General features: G+C 43.0%; 4 protein-coding genes across 4 annotated transcripts; 3 read left to right on the plus strand and 1 right to left on the minus strand.

Annotated features, from left to right (window-relative positions):
- Window positions 1–1842: 1842 nt before the first annotated feature.
- On the minus strand, window positions 1843–8320 carry si:rp71-17i16.5 (phosphatidylinositol 4,5-bisphosphate 3-kinase catalytic subunit gamma isoform). Its single transcript, XM_053849290.1, has 12 exons — window positions 7996–8320; window positions 6177–7345; window positions 5468–6038; window positions 5141–5206; window positions 4565–4790; window positions 4166–4260; window positions 3488–3631; window positions 3320–3410; window positions 3117–3247; window positions 2892–3003; window positions 2667–2824; window positions 1843–2602 (listed from the first exon to the last, which is right to left on the minus strand). The coding sequence occupies exons 1-12, from the start codon at window positions 8233–8235 to the stop codon at window positions 2345–2347; spliced, it is 3261 nt and encodes a 1086-aa protein (XP_053705265.1). The 5' UTR covers window positions 8236–8320; the 3' UTR covers window positions 1843–2344.
- A 2098-nt stretch (window positions 8321–10418) lies between these two features.
- On the plus strand, window positions 10419–15069 carry LOC128749307 (troponin C, skeletal muscle-like). Its single transcript, XM_053848760.1, has 6 exons — window positions 10419–10578; window positions 11509–11563; window positions 11652–11795; window positions 11984–12098; window positions 12550–12686; window positions 13648–15069. Exons 1-6 carry the CDS (start codon window positions 10576–10578, stop codon window positions 13677–13679), a joined length of 486 nt encoding a protein of 161 aa, XP_053704735.1. The 5' UTR covers window positions 10419–10575; the 3' UTR covers window positions 13680–15069.
- A 1012-nt stretch (window positions 15070–16081) lies between these two features.
- Window positions 16082–18454, plus strand: LOC128749308 (troponin C, skeletal muscle). The gene is made up of 6 exons (XM_053848761.1): window positions 16082–16185; window positions 16836–16887; window positions 17304–17447; window positions 17540–17654; window positions 17728–17864; window positions 18020–18454. Exons 1-6 carry the CDS (start codon window positions 16183–16185, stop codon window positions 18049–18051), a joined length of 483 nt encoding a protein of 160 aa, XP_053704736.1. The 5' UTR covers window positions 16082–16182; the 3' UTR covers window positions 18052–18454.
- LOC128749774 (troponin C, skeletal muscle-like) lies at window positions 18110–22036 on the plus strand. Its single transcript, XM_053849684.1, has 6 exons — window positions 18110–18194; window positions 20674–20770; window positions 20941–21029; window positions 21124–21238; window positions 21326–21462; window positions 21615–22036. The coding sequence occupies exons 1-6, from the start codon at window positions 18110–18112 to the stop codon at window positions 21644–21646; spliced, it is 555 nt and encodes a 184-aa protein (XP_053705659.1). The 3' UTR covers window positions 21647–22036.
- Window positions 22037–27561: the final 5525 nt, after the last annotated feature.

The following is a 27561-nucleotide window of genomic DNA, read 5'->3' on the forward strand; positions in this document are numbered from 1 at the left end:
TCACAGAGAAACAAAAATCCCCTGCTTCATCACGCCTTGTTTCCTATACAAGGGAAGTAATCTTAACTGTCTCCATAAGAAAATGCAAAAACTTTACCCAACAAAAATATTATTTTGCGTATATATATATATATATATATATATATATATATATATATATATATATATATATATATATATATATATATATATATGGAAAATACCTGCAGAATGTCATGGGAAAGTGACTGAACCGTGACCTTTTCCACCGACATTATTCATAGAAAACTCATGTAGGAAATGTGTCAAATCATAAACGGAGTCATACTACAAACAGTATTTCGCGTCTTCCAGGATGATGACTGGGGAACTGATGAAAGACAAATGTTGCTGGAGGGCTGAGCGGAAGAAATATGAAGCCCTGCCATTCCACAGGAATCCTTCCAATCTCCTGATGTAACCCTGTCTCCCATTTCTTCCATAAAGGTTGATCTTCCCGAGCGTTTCATTCCTCTCCTACGGAGGCATCTGTTTATTTGCACTGTGTATTTTGCATGTGTAGTTCCACTTTCATGTCCTGATTTAATTCTATATTTATTACCTCATTGTGATGCCGAGTTCTGCTCAGGTGGTGAATAAAAATATATTTCTAATTAATACCCTGAATCCAATTCATGTTATCATATTCTGTTTATTTACTGATGATAAAAGTGAGTTTCAAACACTGCGGGTGAAGACAGAGCCGAGTCTTTCGCGGGCCTCAACCGTGTCCGTGTTTACCAGGAGATAACAGGACCGGACAACAGAATTATCAAGAGATGATGACAATCTCCATCACCGGCCCTCATCGTGTGGTGCCAGACCAGTCACCCGATACACATCCTCCAGCAGCCGAGTCGCTCCCGAGGAGGTGTGTGTGTGTGTGGACGGGAGACAAGGAAAATGGTGAAAGGTGAAACACCTGGACTGTTAATGAGTTGAAGCCCATGTTTAGCGAAATGAATAAGAGGGAGGCTGGAAAACAGAGACAAGGAAAGTAAATAGTGTGCACTGAGGAATGGCTGGAATCTGAAAATCTGGAAGGGACAGAGTAAAGTTGAGAATCTGGAGGGTAGAGAAAAGATATTTATCCTCCTCCGTGCTCCGTTTCAACCCTGATACAGATCTACTTCCTGGTGCATTCACCACCAGCAATATGGGAAGCTTTGTTACTGAGGCCTGTGCCTCCGTTTATGCTCATGAGCTCAGAATAAAACTGCAAAGGACAGTTTTTTCTTCTTTATATAAAATCATTCATTGCTAGTTGAGTCAATACAGCCCCTGTTTAGGTTCCTATTTTATCTGTCTCTTTAACTGCCCCATAGTGACAGTAAAATTATAAATTTCTTGACCCTCAAAGTACACAAAAAGTTACTAAATATGCTACATACAAGTGGTTTATGATCTAAATTAAGAACATTTGATTTGCATACAACATAATGCACTTCTCACTATTTTTGTCCTTGTTTTATGATGCTAAAAAGTTTTTCTAATGTGGCCCCATAGCTGCCCACCGCTGCCATGGCGTAAATCGGTTCAAGGTTCACTCTCCTCCGCTGAGGCCAATCATTGACTTGCTCCTGTGACGATGTTCAGACATGAATTCTTCAGACTTGGATGCAGACGGATCCCAACCTTGCCCTTCATGTTTGGACACCCAATGATTGTGGGGAGGAGAGAACAGTAGCTCAAGGTCACTTCCTGCATGAGAGGCTGAGGACAGGCTTGATTCTACTCTCTTATCTGCTTCACACTGAGAAAGTGGCTTCAATCTGGGCAGGAGCGGATTCATTCCCAAAAGATTAGTGCGGACGCGGAGAACAACCCTGAAGTGCAACCTTTTTTCCATAGCTGAAAAAGAAGGGCAGCAAAGGTTCAAGAAAAAAGTTGAGGCACTGCCGTGGCAGACAGGACTTGGAAGTGTGAAGACTACAATGGTCTCCGGGGTAAACCTTTCCTTCACGTGAAATACCAGGGAAAAGGTTTGGGCCAGACCAAGGACACTCTTCAGAGCTTCATTTGTCTGTGCCAATACCTGTTGCCCTGCCCAGAATGAAGATCCTTCAGGGGGAAAACTTGGTGGTGCTGAGTCCAGAAAACAAGCATGACGACAACAACAATCTGGACCCCAGTCAGTGATAAACCAACCCAGACTTTACTGCTCTGATTCCAATAACACTCAGAGTTGCTTTCACATCAACTGTCGTGGTGAATTTCAATCCAAGATTAGAAAAAAAGTGCCATTGTTTTAGTCGCTGATGCAGGGCCATGTGTATTTACATGGAAGAAGTATGCAGACTAGATGAGAAATTGGTGCAGTGTTTTGCTACTTGATGCCAACCAGAAGGTGGAACCACCAGTTGGTCTGCACAGTCCAGCCAAGCTCCTCGCACTTGTTGATCTGCCGCAGAAAATGCTCTTTAGCTTCCGCCTCAGCCTGCTCTTCCTGCAGCGCCTCTCGCAGATACCGCATGTCCTCTGCGCCGCTGAGCTCCGGGATGCCAGTCAGAAGCATGAGGGAGAACAAATTGATCAGGAGGTGAGAGTGTGCGCGCAGTGAGAGGTAGGCCCGAATGCAGGTGTCCTGGAGTCCAAGCAAAACAAACATCAGAGACGTCCCTTCAACCAAAGACAGGGGAGTAACTTACAACAAAGCGCTGAAAGTAGAGACTTTTGCGACCTTTAACCCTTCCCATGACGTACACAAAGTCAGGAGTCAAGACAAACAGCGTGCGCTCCCTGTTCACGCCGAGGAATTGTTTCCTGTTCCCCAGGATGTGACCGAAGTCAATGTGGAACAGGTTCCCTGGCGAGACATGGAAGCTCATGAGTTCAGGGGTGGAAAGAGCAGCAGCATCATCGGTGAGACTTACCTCCATCCGTGACCATGATGTTGTCGTTGTGTCTGTCTCCAATCCCGAGCACATAGGTGGCAACACAGTAGCCTGCGCAGGACTTCACAAAGCGCTCCACCGTTTGGAAATGCTGAAGACCATATTCCACATTGAAGCCACTCATTCAGGATTGCAACCAAGAGAAAAATCTCCAAGCTAATATACATGTCCTACAGATCACTTTTGAATCCGTCAGCCACCTACAATTTCCTGCAGCGGACACTTGGACTTGAGCCACTCAAACAGAGCTTCAGTTTGGAAAGCTCCTGAGGTTCCTCCACGGTTCCTCTGGATGGCAGCGATGGTCACGGCGTCTCTTACAATCTCAATCATTCCTGTGGAACAGCCTGACATCATCTCTGATTCTGCAAAGAAGGCAGGGATTTATCCCTCTGTCTCATCAGTACCGATGTTATATCCCGTGGAGATGCAGCCGTATGGAATCAGGTTCAGGTCTAAAGAGTTCTCCTGCCAGATGGAGTCCATCAACACGAGCATCTGGACAGAAATCGAGAAAAGGGAGTGATGAGTAAATCACCACTTTGAAGTCTGGGGATCTGGAAGGCTGGTCTCACTTGAATGACCAGCATGTCCTGTCTGAGATCGTCCCCCTCTTTGAAGATGATGCCCACCGGTGTGGTCGGTGTGGGTGAGGGCATGGCAGAGAACTCCAACCACAGGGGCTTCTTCTTGGAGGCCATCACCTTGCATTTGTCAAGCTGCGTTAAATACATCAAAGAACATGACATTTTACATTTTAAGTTTGACAGCATCATGTCACATGTTTCTTCTACATGATTGTGCAAGGTGTGTAGTCAGTGAAATTAAACATAAAAACGTGACGTTCATAAAAAAAAAGTTCTATGAAAATTCGGAAGGAGTTTGCTGCCCTCTAGTGGATTGTAAGTGAACTTGACCTTCGAATCTAGCGGTCATTATGAGAACTGCAAATGTGATACGAGCTTGGACGTTTCTGTTATTTAAAGGAAGTACGAAAATATGGTTTTCATATAAACTGTGCACTAAACTGTCATGGAACTATTGGTGATGTTAATGCATCCATTTGACAGCATACACAGCTGTACTTTATTTAAGATAACAGAGATTTGGGTATTTCTAATCTGTGTATATGTATAACAAAAAGTATAGAATCTCTAAAAAACGTTATTATTTGGAATGTTATAGTAATACACAAAAATGTGGATCATATTTTTTCCCTGTACTTTCATCCGTCCTGAAAAACAAAAGCTCACCAGGATTGTTCCAGCTTTGATTCGGGGGTCAAATGGTAGCAGGAACTCCTTTGGCAGATTACAGTTCCGTAGAAGCTCTTGAAGTCTGAGTGGAGCTGAAATTACAGACATCAGAGGACAGAACTAAATAAGTAAGTATATAAACTTGAGTCAAGTTGGATCGTGGGGATATGTTTGCTGGTTTCCTCGCCCATTCTTTCCTTCCTTCTGACTCAAAGATTCCCTCTGCCATTGTCTATTCTCGGGTACAAAACTGCAAACCTTAATCCTGAGGTTTTGGGTGAAAAGTTTCGATTAACTTGAGATGCTTATCCTAAATCGACAAGGTCCCTCATCTTCTCCACTCCTAAAATTTGGATGTGATACTGAAAATTCCTATCTAATGGAGAGACCTCTCACCTGTAGGTGGAAGGTCAGTTTTATCGGGGTAAAGTTTCTTGATGGCTAAGGTGACTTCGCGCAAGGCCTCTACCGCCTGGACTTGCTGGCAGAAGCTGTCCAGCATGGCCTGTCCGCAGCCCAGCAGGTAGGCCTCCAGGATCACCGCCATTCGCTGGCGGAAGAACGGACAACCAGCGACCTCGCTGCGGACGTACCAGAAGAAGAAGTGTCCCACTCTCTTGCTCTGTGGAGAATCCAAAAATGACAGCATGTTGTCACAATACTTCACTGTAATGCAGGCATTTCCGATACAATATCGATCTGTCAGTGAGCCATTTGTGGTGGTAGGCTACTGATATGGATCAGTTCTAGAGCCAGCTCAACATGTGGGATAAATCCATGGTCAAGATGAACGTCTTCTGAACCCAGATAAATGAAATGAAATTTTAATTCTCTCCATCGTAGTCCACTAGTGTTTTATATTAATTCAAAATGAGTAACAGACTTGCTTCCCTCTTCAGTGACTGTGCTGTGTTCCACTGTAGATCAATACAGGACATTAACATTTGCGTTTGCATCACAGTATTGACTCACCCTCAGAGCTCTCTGGATGAGGAATCGGGCAAGGAAGCTGTCATGGTAAGGTTCCACTTTCAGTGTCTGGAAGAATAGTAGGAGTTGAGACGTCATCACACATACTTGCGTCATGAACATTTGAGAGTATCACATAAGACACGCTGGAATAACTATCAAGGACCAAAAGTGTTGTGTATGGACACGTTTTGTCTTTAAATCGACTGTAATTTCATCACTAAAATAACCTATATTTCATCAAAATTCTTTAAGAAGTTACTTACAAAATCGCTATTTTCAGTGTTCTATTCTCAGAGATGTGACACTTAAGGCAGTGAGAGTCTGTACCTGCACCAGCTGCAGCAAATACTTTAACACATCGTTGTTGGACAATCTTTCCAGTCTCTGCACTGCCAGTTTCCTGACCACCTCATCTGCAAAGTGTACGCTCAACAGCTCGAGAGCCACTGTCAGCTCCAGCTCGGCTGGATCCCAGTTTCTCAGCAGACAGTGAACATCCTCGACCACCCAGTGGTCCACCCAGTCAACACTGCGCAGGAAGTGAGGCAGGTTGGAAACGTATCGGATGCTGTTTTCTCTCAATCGCTTCATGTTGTGCTTCAGAGTACTGGCGTCAACCGCGTTCTTTGGAGAAGATTCCGGAGAGCCTGTGGGTGAAGATGGTGCTGCTTGCACAGGAGAGCTCAAGGTGAGTGTGTCAGAACTGACGGATACGTTGGATTGGTTGGGGAGCACGACGGGAAAGCTGTATTGGTCAAGAAAGAAGGTGATGGCCATGGAGTCTGCGATGTCTGGGTTTCCAGCGGAGGAGAGCTTGTCAGCCTGGTAGGTGGCGGCCTCCCCGTCCTGGGGATACGACCACATGTGGAGAGTGTGGAAGCCTTGGCTGAGGAGGGATCTGCAGGAGCAGAGGATCATAAGTTACACTTACTGTGCACTTTATTTGCTGCTTAGAATTCTTGTTCCAGTTTATCTTGACAGCAAAAGCTCCAGCTGGACAAAAGAAGCTGATCAAATATTGACGTTTTGAACTGACCTGTGATCGATCAGGAGAAGATTTACAAAGTAGAGCACTTTGCCCTTTAAATCTTTGGCTACAGAGGCCTTTGAATCTCTGGTTAGAGTGGAGCTATCGATGACTCGCTCATTGACGGTGAAGCCCAGCTTTGCTCCTCGCGGCAGATCTCTGAGGGACACACCAAACTCCAGCCACTCATTCCAGAGGACTTCATCCGCTAAGCTCTTCGGAGCAGAAGATACAGTGGAAAGAACTTTGTTTCCATACAGTATCGATGCGTTTACGTAAACTGTCTGCTGGCACTTGTTTGGAAGCTTCGGTATGTCGATCCCCAGCAGTTTGACTCTCAGTTTCCTCTTGCAGTCCCACAAGGATATCATGAAGATATCTTCCACATCTTTCCTGTCCAGGCATAGGTCCTCATGGGAGCTGAACTGCCCGCTGAAGCCATCGACCAGAGGCAAGTCTTCAAACGTGACAGCTTCGTTTACCAGATGGGACATAGGTAGAACGAAAAGGTGGACTTCTTTGTTGGTTTTCAGACAGTGATGAATCCAGAGAAATTCCTTCAAGGCATGATCTCCGGAGAGAACCTCTTCTCTCCCTGAGACCTGTAGAACAAAGCTCTCAGTGGTGTCATAGGCCCGCTTCTGGTCCTTCATCACATGTTCGAAAATGCCTAGGAGTTCGGCAGGCGTGGCGTTCAACGTCACCTCAGTGCTGAAGCTGATCTCGCTCATGTAATGGAGGGTGACAGTCAGTTTCCGGTCTAGGTGTTTCTGCAGGTCCTCTGGTAGAGGAACATTTGTAACCCAGGGCTCTGTTGCGTACAAATAGTCATTCCGATTCTTCAACTCCAGTTTCCTGGGCAACGCAAGCTTCCTGCGGGTGAACGTCAGCTCACCCAGTCGGTCCGAGGCGTCCTTCTCCAGGTCATGACCGATCAGGTAGGTAATGATCTGTTGCTGCTTCTGCTTTTCCTCGGAGGCCACGGTCAGAACTGGTGCTATGACAATGTGTGCAGTGAGACAGGCGGTGCTGTCGCACGTCCACGGAATGTCTAACGTCCTGATTATCTGACAGTCGTCGTACACTTCGTACCAGTCTTCTCCCCTGGCATACAGCAGGGAGTATTTCTGTGGATCCAAAAATGCGAGCGGGTCTTGGAGGGTGTTCTGTTGTTCCACCTGCATGAAAAAGTAAACTTACGTCATCAATAATGGCCTTCCTGAACCCCTTTATTTCAGTGATAGAGAAGACATTGATACAAAAGTTAGCATACGCTTATAGAACAGGGTAAGATGTCGACCGATATATCGGATGTTTTTGGGCCATTGTTCTCGCTATCAGCCTCCACAGATTGTCCAGTCTCGCCCTGATGTGTTCAGAATACATCCTGCAGTTTATTCGTGCCTTTGGCAACATGCAGGTGAAACCTACTCATAAAACCTTGGATTTTTATTTTTACGTCATTCTAAGGCTACCATACAAAACATTTAGCCTTCAGTGCTTATGTTGGTCATGTTTTAAAAAAACACAGTTTCAAAGAGACGGTTTAGGACGTGAGTCAGGTTAGTCAGTCAACATTTTTCTGTTCAAGATGTGGAGATGTATCTGAGAAAGACAGACCGGTACAAAAAATTCAATCTAAACTCTGACTTAAAAAACTTTCAGCTTGTGATCATGTAAGAAAAATCTCTTTCGTCTAGGGCTGTCAATGGATTGATTTGTTTTATCTTGTTTAATCTCACTACAGCAGAGTCAACTAATCCAGATTAAAAGTTCCAACCCTAGTTCCCACCTGAAACCATGACGTCAACATGAGGGAACCAAGTACCTGCATGCATATTTGCAGTCGCAGCTGGTAGACGGTGCACTGCGCAGGAAGGACGATTGTCACCCGTTCGCAATCGATGTCGGAGCAGTTACCCTCATCTAGAGGGGCTGCTGGAGGTCCAGGTCCAGGTCTGAACTGACAGATGAACTTGAGAGGGTTTTCAGGGAATCCTTGAGTCGATGAACGTCGAGAAGAGAAGTGTTGACCGATAGTCCCATCTTGAAAGGGTTCAAAATCCATCAGATGGGTAAAAGTGTGAAGTCTGTAAAGTAAATATTTCTAGGAGGAGAGATGCGGATGAAGTGCAGCAGTATGTGAAGCTACCTGTGACTGTCTGCTCCCTCCTACTCAGGTACTTCCTCATTCTAGTGCACCTGGGTTCTTCATATCAAAGAATCAGGAAGTACATAATGAATCTTTCACATCTTTGTTCCTTTTTTTTGCGACATAATAAAGGACTGGAAATATTTTTAACTCAACTTAATGAAGCAGTGAAGCATGACAAGCCGAACCTGTATGGCTCGATCGAAACAAGCGAGTTTTGTGACGTGGGAGAGAATTCTGGCTGCACTGCATTCCTGTCTTCACCACTGTGTCAGGACTAGCTTGATGCTGCTCTCATTCAGTCTTGGACGCCAAATAACGCTCAACGCTCTTTGACTCAGCTGACTGACTCTTTTCAAGCCTCCGTAGTTTGATGTCTGTTGTAGCTATTAGAGGTATTTTCTGGAAGAAATGTGTTTTAAAATATATGTTTTCACTGCGACTGTGATGCTCTGTGACCTGAATAGAGAATCCTGAGAAGTTACCTGGATCAAGCGTCAGGCAAAAGTATAAACTCGTGTCTTTGAATGTAGCAGGTTTATTATTCATGGATAGTCGGCAACTTCAAAGATCCCCAAACATGCATTGTCTAGTTAACAGCATGGAGAAACAGCAAACGTTGCGACCCCTGTGCACTGGTTTTCCCTGCATATCCAAAGGACTGGGGTCTATTATTTATGGAAAAGACAAAAAGGAAAGCAGGGGGAGGCGAGTGCTGGACAAGAACGGCTGGCACTGGATGAGGGTGACCTCTATATTGGGAAGGTGTCTGCCTTCAGATTTTCTTTCAAGTCTCAGGAAGAAGACAAGGAAGGAGGAAGACAATTAATAATAAAAAAGGGTCCAATTCCTGCAGCGAACTTGACCTCCTCTGATCAAACCGCATTGTCTCCACCACATGATGAGAGGAATGCGGCTGGAATGGTTCCAGACTCAGCTGCTGCTGTCAGTCACACGCGGGCGCTCGGGGAAGTAGGTGACATAAGTTGCATGGCATGGACCTTAACATTTACCCCTGGCCTCGTGGGGTAAGACCATGGCGATGACAGAGAAGGGTGACAGAAGGTTTGGCCTGATAGATGAGACAGACTGGATCAACACACGGAGTAGAAGGAACCTGAGCGAGTAGATCACTCTCTCAGAGCACCGTGTAAACCAGTCAGGTGGGTTTGAAGCGCTATAGTCGTCTGCATTTGCTTCCCTGAATGACTGGTTGTCAGTGGAGCTGCAGCTACAGGCCGATTCTAACATGGCTATGTGGCGATGAAATGACTATTTGAAGCGACTTGTTTAAGCGTTTTCATGTCAAGGAGCTCAGTGAAGTCATATGAACTTCATTTTTAATATGTTTTTAGACAAATTACACTGTGAACACAGGCTTCCACCCCCTTAACTGTGTGCAGGACTTATCAGTCACAGTTCATATTGAAGTGTCATGTTGGTATTAGTGTCATAACCAAAACATAAAGCCTAACATCACAGGCAACAACACCTACTAACCTCAGCTTTGTTATTACCCAATAAAAATGCTTCTATATAAAACGACTTCTGAGGTAAATAAACTACGTTTTGCCTGTCACAAGATGATCGGTGTGAGAGATAAATGTGGCGTTACACTTGAAAGGTGATGCGATCGCTCCATTTAATGTCGACATGCTAACGTAGCGTGAAATCCACTTGGCTTCACTCCTGTTAGGTGGCAGCCCCCTCTTCTGCACTCTCCTCTTCGCCTCCCTTCATCATTTGTTGACTTGTTTCAGTTATGTGCAAGTGATATCCCAAATAAATAAGTGCAGGTGTGTGAAATGTAAATTCGCTTGGCACGGCTCTTCAGTTACCGAGGTCACCAGTGTGCAGGGGCGGTGCGGACAGTGAGACAGGCAGATGGAGGCGCAATGTGAGGTGCTAATCATTGTGTGTGTGTGAGTGTGAGGGGACACTTGAATCGAGTGTCCATCTGCAATGACATGCTGCCAAAATTACCCCTGAACTGTTTTCTTTTTTTCACATAAATGTCAGCGGGCTTAACTGGAGGATGGATGGAGGCCCAGCCACACAAGGGGACGTCAGTCAGGGGATTGTTCCAGGGTGCAGGCGCTCTGGATTGGCTGCTCCTGGTCTGAGGACGGGGCTTGAGTGAGCAGGATGAGAGAGTACTAAAGCGCCACTGCATCCTGGACCCAGCAGAAGGAAGCTTTTCTTTCTCTGACATCTGCTGCTTTTGCTGCTGACTCTTGTCCACACCAGCTGACCACCATGGTAAGAGTGGAAGACAAAGGATTTGCAGTGTCTTTCAATTTGAGTGGAGGACGGCAGTGAAGATGCAAGGATGGAGGACGAGCTTTAAAGCAAGAGGGACTCTTCCTCCCTCTATCTGGATGCTAACTGGATGTTTGGTTTTTTTTACGCAGCTTCTGTTTGATAGATGGGAGAAGGGTTGAAACTGTACACTCTGTTTCTGTCCACATTTATTTCCCTCAGTTTAATATCCAGGAAGCGATGCCAATAATAGTGGAAAAAGTGAGCGGAATGCCTAGTTGACTCTTGACGTTATTCTTTTCCTGTAGAGAGCAGCCAAAGGATTTAAAACAAATGTGTCTATTGTTGCAGTTCATTCAAGGGAAAGTTGTTTAGATGTAGCTCTTCATGAAGGAATCTGTTGGAACAGCGATGAGAATGTTCCTGCCAGGGTCGCTGTCCCTTTGAAAAACATCACTCACATCAGCAGACAGCTGGTGGAGGATTAAACATGACTTCTCTCATGAGTCTATTTACAGTTCTTGGCTGCAGCACTTTGTCAGCGTGAGCTTTGCAGTCGGCTTTGGGTTTCAGATTCAGATCTTTCTCTGCAACAATACGCACCCGGGCCTTGAAAGTGACCCGTGCTGCTGGTCTGAAATGGAAACTTGTCGTATTATGTGGTGGTGAAGACGGTAGTGTGCACCATCACCTGACCCGACTGCGAACGAGGGCGATATTTCAAGATAAGCATTATTCAAGTGTAGTTTACGGTCATTACAATTCCAAAAACATGAGGAGCAAATGGATGCTGCAGCTCAAGAGTTCCTATAAGAACTAGATTCTCACCTCCAAAGCACTGTGAAGAACCATTGTTCATGATGACTCTCGTGACAACCATGGAAAGCAAAACATATTTGTATAACCAAGTGCTTCTTCCTCTTCTTGAAGCCGACCGACGCCCAGAGTGATGCTCGCTCCTTCCTGACTGAGGAGATGATTGCAGGTCAGCCTGAACCCCCTGTGTGTCTGCCTGAGGTCACCGTACATTGACCTTTGCTTCATCCCAATAACCCCACCCTTGTCTCCGTCAGAATTCAAAGCCGCCTTCGACATGTTCGACACCGATGGTGGCGGTGACATCAGCACCAAGGAGTTGGGCACCGTGATGAGGATGCTGGGTCAGAACCCCTCAAGGGAGGAGCTGGATGCTATCATTGAAGAGGTGGATGAGGATGGTGAGAATGCTGCATCAGCAAACATGCTGCTTATTCACATATGCGGAAAAAACATGTATAATTATCACATTATTATCACATCTAGATGTGAATAAAGTTGAGGTGAGGCAATATGGCGCTGGCATCAGCACACCATCACCGGTACTTTTCCCAGGTAATGAGCTGACAGTATTCACTCTTCTCCTCAGGCAGCGGTACCATTGACTTTGAGGAGTTCCTGGTCATGATGGTGCAGCAGTTAAAGGAGGACCAGGCTGGGAAGAGCGAAGAGGAGCTCTCCGAATGCTTCCGTATCTTTGACAAGTAGGACCCCTAGTGGAGGAAAGAGTTGTTGCGCAACCCAAACTTCATTCATGAACTCGTATGTAACGACGAGCGCAACTTCACAATGTTATGAATCGCCTATAGACGCAAAGGAGATTGAGATATTTTCCATGTTAAAAAAAAGATTGTGATTTTTTTTTCTATTTAAATCGTTGTTGTTGTTTTTTTTTTTTTTTTCTAAATTCAGTGACACAACAAATACAAAATGTTGACACTTAATGTTGACACTCATTTAACTATCAATAAATCATAGGAAAGCGCGCACATTCTAAGGACCGCTAGAGGTCAGTATGTCCTGCTAGAGCCAAAATGACATTTTTCTAAATGAGCTCAATAAGGACTATCCTTAGGCAAATTTTGTATGCTGATGTGAGTTTGCGCCAGTGCGCAGTCACAGTTTAGTCACATTTTGATTCTGATTTTCCTGCAGGAACGGTGATGGCTTCATCGACAGGGAAGAGTTTGGAGACATTCTCCACATGACCGGAGAACCAATTCAAGAAGAAGACATCGACGAAATGTTTGGGGAATCAGACACAAATAAAGATGGGAAGATTGATTTTGATGGTAAGAACCTAATCTATCTATCTATCTATCTATCTATCTATCTATCTATCTATCTATCTATCTATCTATCTATCTATCTATCTATCTATCTATCTATCTATCTATCTATCTATCTATCTATCTATCTGTCTGTCTGTCTGTCTGTCTATCTATCTATCTGTCTGTCTATCTATCTATCTGTCTATCTATCTGTCTGTCTGTCTGTCTATCTATCTATCTGTCTGTCTATCTATCTATCTGTCTCTCTCTATCTGTCTGTCTGTCTGTCTGTCTGTCTCTCTATCTGTCTGTCTGTCTGTCTCTCTCTCTCTCTCTCTCTCTCTCTCTCTCTATCTATCTATCTATCTATCTATCTATCTATCTGTCTGTCTGTCTGTCCGTCTGTATCTGTCTCTCTCTCTCTATCTATCTCTCTCTATCTGTCTCTCTCTCTCTCTCTCTCTATCTATCTATCTATCTGTCTGTCTGTCTGTCTATCTATCTATCTATCTATCTGTCTGTCTGTCTGTCTGTCTATCTATCTATCTATCTATCTATCTATCTATCTATCTATCTATTTATCTGTCTGTCTGTCTGTCTGTCTGTCTGTCTGCCTGTCTATCTATCTATCTGTCTATCTATCTATCTATCTATCTATCTATCTATCTATCTATCTATCTATCTATCTATTTGTCTGTCTGTCTGTCTGTCTGTCTGTCTGTCTGTCTATCTATCTATCTATCTATCTATCTGTCTGTCTGTCTGTCTGTCTATCTATCTATCTATCTATCTATCTATCTATCTATATATCTATCTATCTGTCTGTCTGTCTGTCTGTCTGTCTGTCTGTCTGTCTGTCTGTCTGTCTGTCTATCTATCTATCTATCTATTGTATTCTATTAAAACTTGTGTTTGCCAGCACTTTCTAACATGCTGGAAAACTTTTCTTTTCTGTTGAAACTGCGTTTGGTTTTTCCTCCAGAATTCCTGAAGATGATGGAAAACGTTCAGTAGTGAGACCAGATCTACATTCCTTGGTGTCTCTGGCTTGATTTGAAAAAGCACACGAAGCTGGTCATTATTGTGACACCCCTAACAAAAACCTCATTTTGGGTGTCGGGTATCTTGCAGCGACATGTTTGACCCACTCCCTGGTGTCACTGTGTGGCTTGGTGTGGAAGCTATAAATACCCGTCCAAACCTTTTAAGACGAAGGCAGTCTTGGACCAGCCACTCAGCTGTTCCCTGGCAGCTGCTGGTCCTCTAGAAATGCTACACCGCCTCTTAACTTAACCCCTAATCCCCCCCCCCTCCTCGCCCCCCTCATCTTTAAACAGAATCCCTCCTCCACCATGTTCTGTGATTTTTAAATAAATTCACTCTCTCTTACTAGACTGTGTGGTACATGACTTTGCATGACTGACACGTCTAATGCTGTCGCCTCTGTACCTTGGTAACAAAGCTCATCGCCTGGCAATACAAGTCCAGTGACCCAGATCAGAAGGAACATAGGTCATTTTGATGGACAGCTATATGTTATATGCCAAAATTTTAAGATGTTTGACCATTCATTGGCAATCCTTTACTTATTTAACATTTATATTTAAATAGGCTACACTCAAATAGATGTGGCGTTCATTTCAATCTGGCAAACAGATAATTTGAATCCGTTTTAAAAGTTGCTGTCTGTTTTCAAAAACACTCTTCAAACGCACAGCTGAGGAAAGCACTTGGCATTAAATCTTAAACATGCTGCGCACATTAAACCTCTCTCAGATCAGTTGCTTTCATACCTTGTACACACGTAGGGAGGTAGTATTACTTGGAAGTATTTGCCAAAAAGTTAGATCATTCTATCCAATCAGAGCAATCCTCTCGATGCCACGCCCCCAAATATGAAACTTGAAACTCTGGTTTCTATGTTAACTAGTGACTAGTGACATCCTAGCTGAAGATGCTTCACGAAGCAATGTCCTCGTTTTCAGAGCTCAGCATTTAAAATAATGTGAGGTTTCATTGAAATGGTTGTTGCATTCCCAAAGATTTTAGGGTGCCATCTAGTGGGCTCTGAAAATATGGACACTAGTGATGGGCTTATGAAGCTTCATGAAACAGTGCTCTCCTCTTCATAGCCTACTAGATGGCGCCCTCTGCTTTAAAATCTGTGGATTTTTACAACCATGAAACCTCACACCAGAGAGCGCCACCTACTGAGCTTTGAAAAGAAGGACGCTGTTTCATGAAGCCTCATAAAACCGTCACTAATTTTCCAAATGCACAGTGCAATATGACAGGCCATATTGTACAAAACAAATTGGATAAAAAATATACACATTAGATATAAACATCTGACCCCTTAAGTAATAACTTTTAACTGTTGCAGTGTATAATGAGACAAAGAGTTGTGGCTGTGTTTTTAACATCGTATTAAAAAAGAATCCAGGCGTCTTGTAAGGACTGATCACTTGCTTTAGAAGTATTGGAGATCATACATGTTGCTATGGCGACACCAGAAGAAGGGTTGCAATTGCAGTGAATTACAGCGAAGTTGCATCAAGAAGTGGTGCAATAGTAGTAGAAAATAGGGAACCCAGAACCAGTGGTGAATATGGGAGCCAGGTCTTGGATTGTACGCGTGCAGCTGTGACAGGAAGAGAGTTCATTCAGGCGCTTCCTCGGGTCCTGGGTCAGCACAACTACTACTTAAAAGATAATCCCCTCCTCTCATCGAGTGTGTATGACGGTGGAAGGGCCAGGCAGATGGGAACCTCCGGTCTTCTACATCCTCCTCCGCTGCTCAGGGAACACCATCGCCACGAAATCCCCAGGGCGGCTCCATCCTCAGCATCTTCTGTCCCCAGCTACAACCCGAAGAGCCCAGCCCTCAGGAACTGCTCGCCTTATAAGGAGCAGCAAGTTGTTTATGTGGTGCTTGCCCTCTCTGCTGGCTATTCAGGGCACCAATGACAAGCAGTCAGGAAGGAAGGAGGAGGCTAGGTGAGATGGGGTCCAGCCGTGCTGCATTTTTCTGCAGGTTTCAGGTTTCACATTCAGTCTGAAATATCATCAATACAAACCCATAACCTACTTTGAATCTCCAGCTTCTTCTGGTCTTTTCCTCCCAGATAAGTCCGTTTTCACAGCGTTTTTTAAGACAAACCAATGCTGAAGCCATGTTTGAATCAGAGTGTGTTCCTTTGCTCTCTATCGGCACCAAGAGTTCAACACTGCTCTTCACACAACTGTGAGCACAATCGCCAAAACACTCGATTTTCACAAGTCAGGACGCTGCATCACAAGGTGTGATTGGCTTGCCCTGGCCCCAGAACCCTAAAAGTTGAAGATACTAAATCTGGAGAGGCCAGCAAGGGGCAGGGGGCGGGGTCTGGTGGCCCCGTTTAAAGTGTCCCAGAACCTTCACTTGACGTCTAGTCTCTCTGTTGGGGTGCACACGGATTGACCACTCCTTTGGGCTTTTTTTCCTTGGATATTTGGGGGGGAACGCTCAACCACAAACATGGTAAGAAATGTTTAATATGCAACATTAGTTGATCAAATCTCTGAAATATATTTCGTTTTTTTTCAGTTATCGATCGATTCATGATGTGTTTGGTGATTAAAAATAACAATAATAATGAACATGAAATGTGAATGGCACAGTCGACTGAACACCGAGTCTTTTCTATGATGGAAAATCACATGATAAATCGCCCTCCCTGCAGCTGATGGAATGGTCAGGGTCAGTTTGATCAAAGCTATGATTGATAGGATTCAACCTTAAACCAGGTCCACTGTTGTAGATTTACCTTAATCCTGGTACAAAGTTAAAGTGTGTGTGTTAACAGGAGGGCAGCGTGGGTGACAGCTGCTAAGGTGCAGTTTCTGCTTAGGTGTCAAATTCCCAGGGATTGGATGTCTGAAGGCCATATACAGCCGGACTAATGTGTTGAGCCCGAAATAGCCGGGATGATTTTCACTGCAGCCAACAAGCTCTTTGAGAAATGCAGACTATTTCGGTCAATTGAAGTAAATTGTATGACCAACAAAACAATGGCATTCACTCCCCTAAACGGCATCTTGATCAATATGTGCAGAATATTCTGAAAATACAGTCACAATAGTGTGGTAACTTTGTTGATATGCAAGTGACAATAAGATGCTTTTTCACAGACTGACGCTCAACAAGAGGCCCGCTCCTACCTCAGCGAGGAAATGCTGGCTGGTGAGTTGACACATTTAAATCGGAAAAGAAGAAAATCCAACTCCAATGCAAACGCAGGAAATTGCTACACATTTCTCCATATTTATGAAGAAAGAATGACTATTTATTTTTACCGGCTTAATCAGCTACATAAAGTATATAAAATTTTGGACTAATTGTTGTTAAAGTAGTTATTAAAAGACATGTTTTATGTATTCACAGGAATCAAAACTAAATTTTAATACAATCTATTTATACGAAAAAACAAGCGTTCATGATTGTTGATCCAAAAAGGACCGTCAGTGCACAGAAAAAAAATATATGTGAAAACATACTTGCACGCACTTGTATATAAGATTAAATCAATAGATTGTTTTGAATTATATTATGGTGTGCCTCAAAGAAACCGGACAACTGATCTCGTGATCTTTCTGCAGAGTTCAAAGCCGCCTTCGACATGTTCGACACCGACGGTGGCGGTGACATCAGCACCAAGGAGTTGGGCACCGTGATGAGGATGCTGGGTCAGAACCCGACCAGAGAGGAATTGGATGAGATCATTGAGGAGGTCGATGAGGATGGTGAGGAACTGCATCTCAAGTGAACGGGCAGTTTCTCAGGAAGAGAGGAACTTGCAATGACAAAGGCCACATGCTGTTTTTGTCACATTCAGGCAGCGGTACCATCGACTTCGAGGAGTTCTTGGTCATGATGGTGAGACTGCTCAAGGAGGACCAGGCCGGCAAGAGCGAGGAGGAGTTGGCAGAATGTTTCCGTGTGTTCGACAAGTACGTCGGTGTTGCTGTTGGTGCACGTACTGTTTGTCTGCAGACTTATGACATGTCATTGGTTTGTGTGAAGGAACGCTGACGGCTACATCGACAGAGAGGAGTTCGCCCTCATCATCCGCAGCACCGGGGAGCCCATCTCAGAGGAGGAGATCGATGAGCTGATGAAGGATGGAGACAAAAACTCCGACGGCATGCTGGACTTTGATGGTACATTTGCCGATTCTTATCCTCAAGACGTATAATATCTGAAACAAACTTGAATGATTCTAAATCACTCGGGACGATGATAAGTAGTAAACTAAAATGTGTAATTTCATTCAATGCTGAATTATTGGAATTCTAAATACGTTTCTCCCCCCCAGAATTCCTCAAGATGATGGAGAATGTGCAGTAAATCCTGAAAGACTCATGGACATTCCTCCTCTCCCCCTGAAGTCCCGTCACTCCCAACAATGACTCACTCCAAGACCCTCCTCTTCTGTCCGCTGCGCCTCCTCTGCAAACGCATCCTCAACAGACAGCTAGGGCACCCAGTGGGTGGGTGCTGGTGGTCCTCCTGAGCCGCCCCCAGGGCTTCACCTGAGCATCAGGATTTCCACAGCCCGCCCTCCACTGCCATCCTGCTGGTCGACATCTGATCTAGATGTAGTCGAGATAGAACAACAGCCTGTGACCTGCTGCTTAGACCAACTCAAACACTTCACTGTACAAAGGAGTTCTTCGCTTGAACAGAATAAATGAACTAACACATGCTCACTTGTAGTCGTCATATTACTGGCCTGTGTATACATTTGTTTTTGAGGAATATCAATAAATCTCTTTGTTTCTTCTTTTTGTCAATTTCGTTTGGAGCAAAGGTGTTTCATGAAACTACATTTGCCAAAATAATCGGCCAAAAAATCCAATTCTTTTTTTCTAGTTTTTCTGGGAGATCGTGCATATGAGCTAATGTCAAGGTTAAAGTTATAGAATAAATCTGTCATATAAACATTTCAAATTTTAAATAAAAACCAAGTAAAAGGCTCAAAAAGATATTCTTTATTTTCTGAATTATCATATGCTGAGTATTTTAAATAAATAACATCCTCTTTTGAAACGTCTATTTAAACTACTTGCATCAGTCTTTTTTATTTTAATTTTTACCTTCAGGCATCGCTCAGAGAACCATGCATGAGCTGTCACTTTTATATAATGAAGTGATTTCCATGGTTTGAAGACGTGAATAATAGTGTTTAAATTCTGTTAGGTCCATATGTGTGTGTGTGTGTGTGTAAGGGATTTACTCAGAAGCAGCCGGTGATCTCTCATCTCCCATGAAAATCAAATCAAATCAAAGATACACTAGCAAAAATTCAACGGTTTGAATCGGTAATAACAAATAAAGAGACTGAATTATAGGTTTTGTTTTGTTAATGCTACATGAAGCGAAGCAGTTCCATTGCTGTGGTGAAGGTCACATAACAGTACATACAACTAAAATAATAATTTTAAGAAATCTAAATAAAATCAGGAAATTAATGAAGGTATGAAATTATAAAGATAATCCTAATAATTATACATAAATAATAGTAGTAATAATAGCTTTTGACTATTTTCTCCTAAAGCACTTGCGGTGGGTGGAGCCTATTGCAGGTACTTTAGGTGAAGGGTGGGGCGCTCCCTCAACTCACCTTATCTCTCTATTATTATTAATAATAAGCAAGAATCACTGGATGCATTTGTCTGGGAGATAAGCAGGCAAAGGGTCACAGTGAAGAGCAGATCTGCTGCAGCTTTGAGCCCAATAAAACACATATTCAGGCCTAAAAACAAGGGGACTTATCAAGACAGCGCTCACTGGTTGTGTCCCTGCTGTGTCTCCAACACTTGACACAATGCTTTTGTCCTGTTGAGTGAAGTCGATGGAGTTGTTGTGGGTTAGAAAATGCCCAGAAAATTGCATTATCAGTAAACAACTGAGCCGAGCGAAACCGAGTCGTGTCCTTCTCATGTGCTTCACAGATTTTCTGCATTGTATATAGCAGAAATCTATTGTTGCCGACCAGATCTGAGGCCGGTAACAGAGTCAAATATTTGTGACTGAAGAGCAGATCTCCATCACTCTCATGTCTCCCAGGTGAAGTCTGTTTTTACCATACTGGACAGCACATTAGCTAGTTTTAGCACATCAAGTGGTTTTGTATTGATACATCAATGCCTGCAGAGTAATGCTATGTGCAGCTATTGTTATGCACCTTTCTTCAGTAAAGTGAGGAGCATTTGTCATGGAAAACATAACTTACATTATTCCCTTCAACATTTGACTCAGACTTGTAGTTTCTGTTGATGACTTGTTGTTGACACAGTTTCGGTTTCATTGGATTCTGTGCACCCAGGGTTTGAAGACTTCTCTCAATAGTTCAATTGTTTCCCAGCACACCGCATGGTTTGCTGAAACTCATCTCGGCTTCTGTTATTGTAGTTTTCCACCACACGTTGGCGAGTATATCTGCAGGTTTGTTTCCCAAGGAGTCAGCCTCAACAGAAATAAAGAATGTGAGAATGCACACACTAGGTTTTCACACTTTCACACTCAAGATTGGAACTGAAAAGACATTTTCTGACCCAATATATGAAGCACTTTTCAGTTGGTCATCATTTTCCTTTGTTAACTGATCATTTTTCTGCTTTGTAACATGTCTGTTTCGCCAGCTTCTGTGTTGCTTTCTCTCTTAAGGAATTCCAGATATGCATCATGTTGCGTGGCACTTGAGAGAACTGGTTTGAACATATGCTCTTAAATCTTCATAAGTCAACAGTGCAACATTTTTCTATGTGACAATGTTCTGTTCAACTGCTTAGCTCCAAGAGAAAAGGGGAACGATGTCAATTTAGTTAAGCAAAACAACCGTCTCTGAAGGTCCTTAAAAGCCGACTCCCCCCAGAAAGTCTTCATCAGACTCCTGGTCTAATACAGGTATGTTCTTCTGATGGAGGAGTGACCGCCATGCGAGTAACTCTGTGAATGTCTTGGCAGGTTTTAAAGACAGCATCACTGTCCAGCATGGCCTTACAAGTGCGACTCTGTGGAACCCTGCTTCTGTGCAGCATCATCTTCTGCACTGTGGAATCAAGTGAGTCTTTCATTGATTCTTTCTAGACTCCAGAGAATAGCTGTGACATGTCACTATGCAATAGAAAGGCATCTTCTTCAGTGGTGCAGTGGAGCTGGGCCAGTATGATCTGTACCTGGAAAAAAGTAATTATATAATAACTACATACAAAATATTAATAACCCGACCAGAGAGGAGTTGGGTACCGTGATGTGGATGCTGGGTCAGAACCCGACCAGAGAGGAGTTGGATGAGATCATTGAGGAGGTCGATGAGGATGGTGAGGAACTGTATCTTAAGTGAGAGGGCTGTTTCTCAGGAAAAGAGGAACTTGTAACGGCAACATTACTACATGCTGTGTTTGTCACATTCAGGCAACAGTACTATTGACTTCAAGAAGTACTGGGAGATGATGGACAGACTGCTGAAGGAAGAGCAGTCCGGTGCGAGCGAAGAGGAGTTGGAAGATAGCTTCCGTGCGTTCGACAAGTACGTCGGTGTTGCAGTTGGTGCACGCGCTGTTTGTCTGCAGATGTTTGGACGCAGACTTATGACATGTCATTGGTTTGTGTGAAGGAACGCTGACGGCTACATCGACAGAGAGGAGTTTGCCTTCATGATCCGCAGCACTGGGGAGCCCATCTCAGAGGAGGAGATCGATGAGCTGATGAAGGATGGAGACAAAAACATAGACAGCATGGTGGACTTTGATGGTACATTTGCCGATTCTTATTCTCAAGACGTATAATATCTGAAACAAACTTGAATGATTCTAAATCACTAGGGACGAGGACATGTAGTAAACTAAACTTTGTAATTTCATTCAATGCTGAATTATTGGAATTCTACATTTGTTTTCCCCCAGAATTCCTCAAGATGATAGAGAATGCGGAGTAAATCCTGAAAGACTCATGGACATTCCTCCTCTCCCCCTGAAGTCCCGTCACTCCCAACAATGACTCACTCCAAGACCCTCCTCTTCTGTCCGCTGCGCCTCCTCTGCAAACGCATCCTCAACAGACAGCTAGGGCACCCAGTGGGTGGGTGCTGGTGGTCCTCCTGAGCCGCCCCCAGGGCTTCACCTGAGCATCAGGATTTCCACAGCCCGCCCTCCACTGCCATCCTGCTGGTCGACATCTGATCTAGATGTAGTCGAGATAGAACAACAGCCTGTGACCTGCTGCTTAGACCAACTCAAACACTTCACTGTACAAAGGAGTTCTTCGCTTGAACAGAATAAATGAACTAACACATGCTCACTTGTAGTCGTCATATTACTGGCCTGTGTATACATTTGTTTTTGAGGAATATCAATAAATCTCTTTGTTTCTTCTTTTTTGTCAATTTCGTCTGGAGCAAAGCTGGATATATGGTTTGGATATGTAGTTCTTGAACATGAGCGAATGACTGTGTTAAACAGTGATATTTCATGTAAACGTTTCAAATTTTAATCAAAAATACTCTTTATTGTTAGACAAAATACTCTATAAGTAAAGGAACATATTAAAAAAGAAATCTGCAACTTTATCTGAGGGGGAAAAATGGGTAATAAATATAAAGATAATGAATTATTGGTTTTGTTTTGCTGATGCTATGTGAAGAGCAACAGCGTTTCATTACTGCGGTGCAGGTCACATAACAGTACATACAATTAAAATAATGATATTAACAAATCTACATGAAATCTGGAAATGAATTAACACATACAAATGAATCCATCATTTTTGGACTATTTTCCCTTATAAAATGGGGCCGTGGTGGGCGGAGCCTATGCCAGGTACGAACAATGGGATATTCAAATTTCTAAAATGAATAACCATTAACAGGAGCCATGATGGCAGCTTCTCTCTACACATCTGTCATACTGTCAGAAACAAAAAAGGTTCTGAACTAAAGATGATGCACACAGATTTGCTGCAGCTTCGGGCCCAATAAAACATGTATTCAGGCCTAAAAACAAAGAAACTTATCAAGACAGCTCTCACTGGTTGTGTCCCTGCTGTGTCTCCAACACAACGTTTGTGTCCTGTTGACTCCAGAGTAGAGTCAGTGAAGTCAAATATTTGTGACTAAAGAGCAGATCTCCATCACTCTCATGTCTTACAGCGTCTGTTTTTACCATACTGGACAGCACATTAGCTAGTTTTAGCACATCAAGTGCTTTTGTATTTAAATATCAAACATAGCGTTGCCTGCAGAGTATTGATCTATGCAGCTATTCTAATGCACGTTTCTTCAGTCAACTGTGGAACATTGGCGAGTATACCTGCGGGTTTGTTTCCTAAGGAGTCAGCCTCAACAGAAATAAAGTAAATAAAGAATGTGAGAATGCACACAGAAGGTTTTCACACCATTTCACCCTCATGATTGGAACTGAAAAGACATTTTGACACAATATATGAAGCAACTTTCAGTTGTTCATGACTTTCCATTGTTCACTGATCTTTTTTTTTTTTAATTCTTTGCCCAGCAGAGGTGTGTTCCTATTCTACAGTCTTTCCACGGAGACGTCACATGGTTAGAATGCCTGAGTGGCTGATTCGCCAGCTTCTGCGTTGCTTTCTCCCTTAAGGAATTCCAGAGATGGATCATGTTGCATGGCACTTGAGAGAACTGGTTCAAACAAATGATCTCAAATCTTCATAAGTCAACAAACAGCTACATGTTTCTGTGTGACAATGTTCTGTTCAACTGTTTAGCTCCAAGAGAAAAGGGGAACAATGTCAATTTAGTTAAGCAAAACAACCGTCTATGAAGGTCCTTAAAAGCCGACTCCCCCCAGAAAGCCTTCATCAGACTCCTGGTCTAATACAGGTACGTTCTTCTGATGGAGGAGTGACCGCCATGCGAGTAACTCTGTGAATGTCTTGGCAGGTTTTAAAGACAGCATCACTGTCCAGCATGGCCTTACAAGTGCGACTCTGTGGAACCCTGCTTCTGTGCAGCATCATCTTCTGCACTGTGGAATCAAGTAAGTCTTTCATTGATTCTTTCTGGACTCCAGAGAATAGCTGTGACATGTCACTATGCAATAGAAAGGCATCTTCTTCAGTGGTGCAGTGGAGCTGGACCAGTATGATCTGTACCATCACAAAATAATTTCATACAAAATATTACTTAACATTCAATTCAGTAGGTTAAAAATATTAAACTATTAATAAAACTCAATAAAAAATAGACTATATTTGTTCACAAAATTAAATTTTATAAATATGTATTTTTTCATCTGATCAAAATTTACTTTATCATTGATGGTTCAGTTGCTTCAACCCAAATATGTGAAATGAACATTTCAGGGTTGCACTTTCTTCGCTGACTTTTACATTTATAAGATTATAGGTTTTTTTTAAACTTTATTTTTACCTAGCAAATTCCAAATCCCAAAATTGATGCACATTTTTGATCATCCAGGACTATTAATTCCCCTTCATAATTCTCAATGTGCATCTCATATATTAAAGATATATTGAGTATTTGGAGGCTGTGATAGGAGAAGAAGTGATTTATGAAAATGTAATGGGATTAAAAATGAGGAGTGAACAGTGGGTTACGTACCGTTAACTTAACTGTTGATAATAAGAAAGGAGGCGTCCATAAATGCTACTTTTAAAGCTGTCTTTATTTTCCTGCACCTGGCTATCGAACAAAAGAGGTTCCATGTCATAGTAGGTGGATGGCGCTTGTGTCTTGATCTTGAGCGCCCACTAGATGGCGCTCTCTGCTCTAAAATCTTTGGAATAGAACATCCATTTCAATGAAACCGAGAGCGCCACCTAGTGAGCTCCGAAAATGAGGACACTCCTTCACGAATCTGTCTATCTAATATCAAGCAAATCTGTTTCAGGCGTCTTCGACTTCCTCGACACCAACAATAACGGCACCGTTGCCAAGCCGGAGTTGTATGCTGGGATGAAAAAGCTGCAGTTTAATAAGACCAAAGCAGAAATGGATGCACTCTTCAGGCAAATCGACTCCAATGGTGTGCGGCTGAAAATGTTCTCTTCAAACATAACTTCTAAAATAGGATTGAGTAATTGCATTGTCTACAGCGTTGAAATGAGCTTCATTTCATCCACAGCTGGCGGCTCCCTGACTTCTCGGGAGGTGGAGGCCTTCATGGACAGAGCCGCGGACATAGCAGCACTGCATGTGTAAGGGAACACCTTCAAGATCTTCGATGAGATAGAGTCTCCATGTTGCTGATCAAAGCTCCCATGCTTCCGTTCACATGTTCAGTGGGGACATGACGGAGATCGAGGAGGAGACGATCAATGACTTTCTCAGCGACAACCATCTGACTGTCCACCTCAGTGCCCAGGATGTTTTTGGTAAGTGAAGATGATGATGAAGATTTTGGTGATGGTCAGGTTCCTCTGAGCTTTTAGGTTATGTATTCATTATTTTTTAAGTCCGTAAACAAGACGTGAATTTGTGGACTGTAGACTGACTCTGCACCTTTCAACCTCTCTGACTCTCCCGCAGACTTCCGTGAGGGGGTGAATCATCAATAGGCACCTGAGATGGCCCTCGACTCAGAGCACCGGCGCCACTCCACTCCTGGTTTGAAGCATCACAAGAAGTGTTGTTAAAATCAAGAGAAGCTTGGGTGAAAATAAATCTGAATTCATGAACGCAACAAATGTTTGTCAGCATTTTGTTTTGAGGGTCCATTTGGACGAACCGTCTTGGGAATATGATTTATTTATTTATTTTAGCCATTTTTAAATAAAATATTTGCAGCAGCATTGAATGAAAATCAATGTATTTTTTAATTTGTGTATGTATTTATTTTAATTCAAGACCATAGTCTTTGACTAATGATATAGTCAGATTTCTTACGGTATCAAAATTGGAGTGCGACATAAATGCTGAGGTGATGGTAGAAAAATCTGAAAAAACAGACAAAACCTCGAAAAACCTTTAATACATCAAAAGAATGTAAACAAAAAAGGTAAATCTGGACTGAATTATCTGAAAGTAAAGCATTGTATTTTCCTTGTCATGAGAGGAATATTTCAACAGAAATATGAAGCAGCACAATGTAAATATACTTATGCAAAAATGACTCCAGTTTGCTATTAAAGTTTCGGCTACACTGAGACCAGCTGAGGGCTTCATGACAGTCAATGGTAAGCTGTGTCACCGCATGTGACCGACTTGACGCTCATTTATTTAAACTTTCTAATTCAAACCTTTTCGCAGCTTTTAAATCTAAGACTTCTACCGAGAGATTTTGCAGCCGGTGCGTGATGGCGCTGCTCTTGAGGATTCTGACTGTCACAGGGTGCATCCTGCTCTTCATCACTTCTGCTGGTACGGATGACCTATGTTTTCATTCACACCGCTTTCAAGGAAAATGACATCATGTTCTCTTTCGGTCACCATAGACGGACGGTCCTTCAATTCATTTGACACTGATGGCAGCGGTGGCGTCAACAGGAATGAGCTCTTCAGAGGCTTGAGGAGGATGGGATATTACATTCATATTCCGGACTCCTACATGCTTATGAGGAGATTTGATCGCAACAGTGAGCAGCACCTTTCATTTAGAGCAGGACATGTCACTAGCAATGTGCTTCTGTGTGCTTCATGAGACAGTGTCCGCCTTTTAAGGGCCCACAAGATGACACTGTCTGCACTAAAGTCTTTGGATTTGAACAACTATTCCAATGAAACCTCATGCAATTTGTGCCACCTACTGAGCTCTGAAAGTAAGCACACTGTTTCATGAAGCCTCAGAAGCACATTACTACACGTCCACACGCTTTGTAAAGACGGCTTGAGAAAGACTCTTCTGATCAACCTTCATATTGGCAGGAAACAATCTCCTCAGTCACTGGGAGTTCTCCAGACTGTTGGTGAGAATGAGAAGAATGGATCAGGAAAAACACTTTTCAACTTGTTCTGTGAATCCGTGATGTTGATCAATCTTTTTCTGTGCAGGAGAGGTTTAACTGAAGGAGGGAAAGACCTGCTCATCTACACTGATGAAAGGAATCTGAATCCTTTATCCATAGATCATTCTGGGCTACTAAGATGACATGCTGAGAGGAAGAGCCACTCCTTTCCAGTGTCCAACCATCACATAACATCTGCCAAACAATAGTAAAAATAAACTTGAATACCTAAATAAATCCTGGTTCATGAGCCCAACAAGTGTTTCTCATTTTTGTTGTGTATCTGTGGCTCATATTGTCACTGTAGATGGGATGTCCTTCAACGCATTTGATGCTGACGGCAGTGGTAGCATCGACAGAGTTGAGCTGTTCGAAGCGATGAGAGCGCTGGGATTGGTTCTTCCAAAACAGGAGTTGAAAATGCTCATGGTGCAGTTTGACGGCAATGGTAAGCAGCAATGGAATCATCCATATTCATTATTATTATGCATTTAGAAATGAATTCATGACAAAATCAGGAGGAAAGTCTCACAGGCATAATAGTGGAGTTGAATTTTCCACAAACATATTGAGAATCATTTAATCTGGTTTGTTATGAACTTATTACTACACATCTAATAAACTGAATTTAATTAAAATGTGTACAGTAAAATCTCATCATATTCATCGGCATGGTAGTTAAGACCATCCTCAAACAAAAGCCAGAAGAATTTTGGACCTCTTTTATGTGTGAGTATTTCAAAATCCTCCTGTAAAATCGCCCCAAAGTCATGACCATCATCCAGAAGAAAACAGAAGATAACCAATAATGGAGTGTAATTTATATTTGACTTATTGAAATGTGTCCATTTATTTCCAAAAGTGACTGTTGAATCTGAATAAAAATGAACACAAATCAAATAACAGCACTTCTGG

This window comes from Synchiropus splendidus, chromosome 18 (assembly GCF_027744825.2).
Source record: "Synchiropus splendidus isolate RoL2022-P1 chromosome 18, RoL_Sspl_1.0, whole genome shotgun sequence".
NCBI classification, from domain to species: domain Eukaryota; kingdom Metazoa; phylum Chordata; class Actinopteri; order Syngnathiformes; family Callionymidae; genus Synchiropus; species Synchiropus splendidus.